General features: G+C 40.9%; 1 protein-coding gene across 2 annotated transcripts in view; it reads left to right on the top strand.

Annotated features, from left to right (window-relative positions):
• Positions 1–7,129, top strand: part of LOC309868502 (small ribosomal subunit protein mS35-like) — a 43,446-nt gene continuing 36,317 nt past the window's right edge. For both annotated transcript variants that reach the window (XM_082738428.1, XM_082738427.1), the window contains exons 1-3: positions 1–174; positions 4,180–4,226; positions 5,831–5,998. In XM_082738428.1, the coding sequence (XP_082594554.1) occupies positions 63–174; positions 4,180–4,226; positions 5,831–5,998 (327 nt within the window). In that variant the 5' untranslated portion in view covers positions 1–62. The remainder of the gene's footprint in view (positions 175–4,179; positions 4,227–5,830; positions 5,999–7,129) is intronic.

Here is a 7,129-nt window from a genome sequence, read left to right as displayed (position 1 = left end):
CTCAGAGCCGCCCCTTGACTCCCGACTGCGCTTGTCCCATCCGGCTTGCCGTCCTCGCGACCATGGCGGCTGCCGCGCTCTCCGCGTGGCTGACCCTGCAGCCGGGGACCAGGACCCTGCGTGCTTTCTGTACCTCCGTGTCTCCGGCCACCCGCTCCGCGATACCAAGCCCGCGTGAGTGTCTGTCGCCTCCCCTCCGGGCTTTGCGGGAGGTGAGAGGGCGGAACACCGAATCCATGCTAGCCGCCGCGGTGGCGGAGCCCGCACCGCCTTGGGGAAGCCGGTACGTCCTTTGCTCCCGGTAGCAAAGCCGCAGGTGTGGGTCTCTTTTCTGTACCCCTGTCATCGGATTTTTAGTCGCTGATTTCTGCTTCTGGATGGGCTGGACGTTGCGAGCTTTCTGCCCCTAGCCCCTTACAGTGAGTGACCCGCGCTTTCTGGTCCTCCCTTTGCGCGGCCACTGGCACAGGGTCACGCTAGGTACTGGTGCCGGGTGATGTTTGTTGGGCAGTGCTGAACCATGGGTTTTCTCGAACGTTAAGAGAAGCATACAGCTCTCGTGGGACAAATTGCCGCTCTGAATTCCAGCCCTAGGTAGGCCACCAAATGGGATGACCTTCATTCAACAGACATCATTGAGATGACCTTCATTCAAGACACTTGTTCTTACTTGGAAGAATCTGTGGAAAAGACAGATCTGTTAACGGAGTCACACTATATGCAGTGTGAGGTGCTGTAATGGAAGCGTGAATAGAGTAACGGGCATTGAGGAAGAGCCCTCGGGAGGGAATCGGGAAAAGCTGTGTCAAAGAGGGGGCGTGTCCAGTCATTCACCAGGCGCTGTCCAAGCTACCGTCTGTACAATCGCTAATCTTTGTATTACCGAGAGTTCAGTCTAGGCCACCATCTCTCACTTCTACAGTAGTTTCTTTACTGGCCCCTATTTCTGCTCATGCTTTCCTACCTTGAATTCTCATAACTAGAGTGAAGTATTCGCACTTGATCTTAGCCAAAAGGCTGAGAAGCGATAGAGTCAAGTATTCAAAAAGCGAATCTTCCCTTGCCACTCCCTTGTTCAAAATCTGTGAATGATTCCTCATTGCTTTAAGATAGGATAAATTCCTTAACTTGTCAGAGTGGCCCTTTATCGTCTTAATGATTGTGTCTTGTAAGTTTTTTATTCATTCTGTAAATACTTAACCCTACTGTTTGCTGGGTAGTGTTCTCGATAATGGGATATAGCAAGGTCTCTCACCTCATGAAGTTTATATTGTGTGGGGTAAGTCAGACTATAAACAAAACAGTGTCAGTACAGTGTCAGGCGGTGATTAGGGCTTTGAAGGAAAATAAAGCAGGGTATTGAAAATGATAGATTGGAGGAGTACTGGCTATAGGGTAGATAAAATTTGAGTAGTTAGGAAAGACCTCCTTGAGGAAGTGACATTTGAGCAGAGCTCATGGCATGGTATCATGCCAAGATCTGGGGGGAATAGCATTGTTGACATAGGGATGTGCAAGTGCAAAAGCCAGGAATTGAGAACAAGCTTAGGGGTGTGATCAAGGAAGAGAAAGAAAGTCAATGAGGTAAATGAACATAGGTAAGTGGTAGTCTTAAGATGTCAGAAAGAGGGCGCCTGGGTGGCTCAGTGGGTTGAGCCTCTGGCTTCTGCTTAGGTCATGATCTCAGGGTCCTGGGATCCAGTACTGCATCAGGCTCTCTGCTTGGCAGGGAGCCTGCTTCCTCCTCTCTCTTTGCCCACTTGTGATCTCTGTCTGTCAAATAAATAAATAAAATCTTTAAAAAACAAAAAAGATGTTAGAAAGATAAGTAATGATCTGATCTTACACGGCTTTTAGGATTTTATTTTAAGTTTGGGATTATACTGGAGGGTTTTGAACATGGAAGTGATATAATTATTTATTTCAGGAGAGGAGGAGCAGAGGGAGAAGGACAAGCCGACTGCTGAATGTGGAGCCTGACACAGAGATTGATGTCATGACCCTGACTGAGATCATGATCTGAGCCGAAATCAAGAGTCAGATGCTTAACCAGCTGAGCCATTCAGGCACCCCTGATTTATACTTTTAGAATATCACTGACCCCTGGGGCACCTGGGTGGCTCACTCAGTTAAGCATCTTCCTTCTTTGACTTGTATCATGATCCTGGGGTCCTGGGATCAAGCCCCGTATCAGGCTCCCTACTTGGTGGGGAACCTACTTCTCCCTCTGCCCACTGCTCCCGCTGCTTGGCCTCTCTCTCTCTCTCTCTCTCTCTCTCTCTTTCAGGTAAATAAATAAAATATTTTTAAAAAATCACTGTGTGAAGAACCAACTTTAGTGGGCTAAACGTGGAACGGCTAGGAGGACTTAACTGATGGATTTGATATGGGGCATAAGAATAAGTCTCGGGAAGCAGGTTAGATTCTTATCCTGAGTAATCGGATTATTGGCAGTATCATTTACAGGGGTCAGGAAGTCTGGAAGAAGAAAATTAAAAGCTCTCTTAATGATGTATTGTAGTTGAGGTGCTTATTAAATATTTCCAACTTCTTTTCTTAATGTCCTTTCTGTTCTAGTCTCAAATTTCAGCTATCTTGAACTATTCCCATTGATTTTACATTTCCTTTTCTGTGTAGAAACTTTCTCACTTGCCTGTTCCCAGCGCTACCTCTTGCTCATCCTTAAGGTTTAGGCTTAAAATCCAGCTCTTCAGGGCAGTTCTCTCCAACTAACTAAGTTTTGTCTTCTGCTATATGTTGCCCTTAATAGTATGACTATTTATTGAAATCACTTGTTAAATATCTTATTTGACAGACCACATTCTGTGAAAGCAAGGTCTGTGTTTCTTTTGCTCATTGCTGCCTTCTCCGTTTCTGGTATACAATATCACTCAAATGATTGAGTGAATAAATGAATTACTATCAAGGGATGAATAAAAATGTGTCAGATAAAGAAATGAGATGGGGAGGCAGAAGGGGACAGAAGCCAGACAGGTGGAAGGGATGCACATTCCAGGCAGAGGGTCCAGTAAGTTTGGAGAAAGTCCACAGGCTCTGGTACTGGAAGTTTAGTTTAGCTGTGGGACCTTGTGAAGGGAGATAAAGCTAGAGATAGAAGTGGTTCAGAGTGTGGAGAGTCCTATATGCAATCCTGTTGTCACCCTAACTCTTTTTCTCGGCTCTAAATGACCTCTAAGGATAATAATAGTACTTCCAGTTGTTGTGAACAATAAGATTAAGTGAGATAATGAAAAGCATGTAGCATAGTGCCTGGCATGTGAAAGTGCTGCATAATTATAGCACTGTATGCTGTGATGAAGCAGAACATTTAGAGAGACGAAAGCTATATACTGTATGTAAATAACTTACTGTCTTCTATAGTTATATGATTTATTAGGAATGGCCATGATTTTTGTTTTTACTGGCATTACTGTAACATTGGCTAATATGTTCTAATATGCAATACAGAAGGAAAAACAAAGGTTTTTGTTTTTGTTTTTGTTTTTGGTAGAACCAAATAATGCCAAATATGAGCAAGTATATTTATAGTTAAAACATTTCCATTCAAATATCTTTAAAGATGTAAAGTTCTTATTTCTAACTAGATATTTTAATTGGGAAAGTGAGTTTGATGATGAACCTTAACATTTATTAAAAATATTTCTTTAGGTGATTAATTCACTATATCATCAGTCACAATACATTTTTTATTTAAATAACTGGACTTTGGGGCACCTGGGTGACTCAGAACCCTGAGATCATGAGCTGAGCCGACGGCAGCGGCTTAACCCATGGAGCCACCCAGGCACCCTTGAAATCTACTTTTAAAGAGATTCTAAAACTTTCTGCTCAGGGTCCTGGGATCGAGCCCCACGTCGGGCTCTCTGCTCGGCAGGGAGCCTGCTTCCACCTCTCTCTCTGCCTGCCTCTCTGCCTACTTGGGATCTCTGTCTGTCAAATAAATAAATAAACAAAATCTTTAAAAAAAAAAATAGTAACTGGACTTTTCTTAACTATTTCTGACTTTTCATTAAGATGATTTAGTCCCAGAGCTTACAGAAAATGGATTATTATTTCATTTTCATGAATACCTGAAATAATCTCAGAGTTTTGGGATCATGATCACTGTTGAACAACTGTACATACTCAGTTCTCTGTAACTACTGTGTTGTCTTTTAGGTACAGCAGGCAGAACACCCAGATATGAAAGACCACTGAGAAGAAAGGTAAACAATGTGCTCTACTACATATTATCTTTATGATCTCTGAAGTTCTAAAGTGAGGCAGATATTGATGATCAGGCAGAAGAATGCTGCCCGAGAAGGCTTCACAAGGGGATGCGTACTTGGTGACTGCCAGAGCTTTGGCTCTCTTCTTTGACTGGTTTTTGTCAGTACCCCAAGAAATGGATCATCTTTGAGAAATAGACTCACATATTCCTGGGAAATAGGTATATAAACTAGAATATAGAATTATTTTTGATGGTGCTTTTAATAATTATGAAGCCTGGGATGTGTGTATTAATCTCACCAGTTTGGTCTTACGCTGTAGGCAAGTCTATAAAAGAATCCGAATCCTAAGGTCACTTGTTGAGGATGGAGTCAGAACAGAGACAAATTATTAGATGGAAGTTAACTGGTACCAAATTATAATTATCTAGAGTAGTTATTTTCACAGGAATATTACCTTCTTCCAAGGCGTACACTACCCTAGTTTTGGTATTGCATTATTGGGCATTGCCAGATTTTGCTTCTTTAAAACCCTACTTTTATATGCCAGCCGTCCCCTTCTAATGAATACAGTTTTTTAAAAAATACGTGTATGTTAATGTGATTGACTAAACTGTCACATAGCTGTTCTCTGAAACTAGGAGACTTATAATCTCTCATTATATATGTATTCAGTTAGTTTAACCTACTTACTTATTTCTAAGTTCATATTATTTATTTCTTATTTCCTCTAGTTCTCAGTTATCAGTGTCTTCTCCTGTACTGACTTCCATCAATAAAGTTCTGAAAACTATTTTAACTTGGGAAACATTCACCACCTTACACTGGTTCAGCTTATAATTTTTCAACTTTATAGTGGTGAGAAAGCAGTACACATTCAGTAGAAACTGTTGTAGGAATTTTGAATTTTGATCATTTCCTAGCTAGCATTATGCGGTATGAGCTTGTGCGATGCTGGGCAGTGTCAGTTAGGTATAGCCACAGAGTCATGAGGATAAATAACCAATATACTTAACAACCAGTCTGTACCTTATAACTATTCTTTTTTTTTTTTGTAACTTTCAGTACAGTATTCAATAAATTATATGACATATTCAACACTTTATTATAAAATAGGCTTTGTTTTAGAAGATTTTGCTCAAATGTAAGCTAATGTAAGTGTTCTGAGCACATTTAAGGCAGGCTAGGCTAAGGTATGCTGTTTGGTAGGTTAGGTGTATTAAAAGCGTTTTTAACTTACGGTGTTTTCAACTTAAACAGAGTGTCCAATAAACCCATCATAAGTTGAGGAAGATCTGTATTTCAAAATACATTGTTACTCTTCAACAAAATGTAAAAAATTTGCTAAAAGTGTAAATCCACAGAAATTTTTAGTGAAGGAAGTGTGCTATTAAAGAAGATCCTTACCAGAAGCTTTGCAGAAACAGTGCAAAAATATTAGGTAGATTTGGTGTTTTTCATTTGAATAGCAGCAGCTTTATGAGAGGTCAGATTTTACATCAGTTGCAATTCTGCTTGTGTTTCTTTTTTTGTAGGTTTTTTGCTTTAAAATTAAAGATCATATTCATATTTAAAATACTAAACCATTTTATGTTCTATAGGCACTACCTCCTAGGACAGAGAAAATGACTGTTGACCAAGATTGGCCTAGTGTTTATCCTGTTGCAGCACCATTTAAACCTTCTGCTGTACCTCTTCCCATTCGAATGGGCTATCCAGTAAAAAGGGGGGTGCCCATGGCAAAGGAGGGAAATCTAGAACTACTAAAGGTAAGGTCAATTGCTGATTCATTGGCTAAGAATTATTTCTAAAGAAATGCTGGTCCTCTTCCCACTCCTACCCTGCCTTGTACTTGAGGGTTCAGTATGTAGCAGCAGGTATTGTATTTTAGTTTAAACTTTTTTTCAGGTAATAATGGATGATACATTCTGATTGTCCATGGTAGAGAAGACTCAAAGAGTCCTGAGCATTTAAGAATATAACCAGTTGATCCTATGGCTTCCTTTCTGGCTTTTTCTTTTCTATTGTATTTTTTCTACCTATATCTTTCAAATGGAACTCAGAAAAATGAAATGACCTAATTTGAGATTGAGAATTGTGACTGAAATTTACTTTTTTTTTTTTTGGTAAGATTTTATTTATTTATTTGAGAGAGAGAGGGTGAGGAACCATGCACACAAGAGAACACCAACGGGGCAAGAGGCAGAGGGTGCAGGGCTTGATCACGGGGATCATGACCTTAGCTGAACACAGGCGCCTAAACAGCTGAGCCACTGAGGTGTCCCTGAAATCTACTTTTAAAGATTTTTATTTATTTTTGACACAGAGAGAGAGAGCACAAGTAGGCAGAGAGGCAGGCAGAGACAAAGGGGAAAGCAGGCTCTCCACCGAGCAGAGAGCCCAATGCAGAGTTCAATCCCAGAACCCTGAGATCATGAGCTGAGCCGACGGCAGCGGCTTAACCCATGGAGCCACCCAGGCACCCTTGAAATCTACTTTTAAAGAGATTCTAAAACTTTCTGCCCAGAAAAGTAGAATATCATTTAATATTGTTATAGTCCTTCAACTTCTTAATTTCGTGAAGCAAAATATGTCATATTCAATGCTTCAGTTGGTAGCATCTATAATGATTTATGAACTATAAGCTTTTTTTTGAAGATTTTATTTATTTATTTTTGCAAGATAGAGGGAGCATGAGCAGGGGGAGGGGAGGAGCAGAAGGAAAAGAAGACTCCCCACTGAGCAGGGAGCCCAATGCAGGGCTTAATCCCAGGATGACCTGAGCCGAACACACACACTTAACCAACTGAGCCACCCAGGTGCCATGAACTATAACCTTTTTAAAGAAAATATGAATATGTTTTGCCTGAGAAGGCATATCTTAGATGGTTCATGTTATA

The sequence above is a fragment of the Mustela nivalis genome, assembly GCF_964662115.1.
Source record: "Mustela nivalis genome assembly, chromosome: 7".
In the NCBI taxonomy this organism is placed as follows: domain Eukaryota; kingdom Metazoa; phylum Chordata; class Mammalia; order Carnivora; family Mustelidae; genus Mustela; species Mustela nivalis.
The sequence above is the reverse complement of the archived record's forward strand: the minus strand, read 5'-3'. Positions and strand labels throughout refer to the sequence as shown.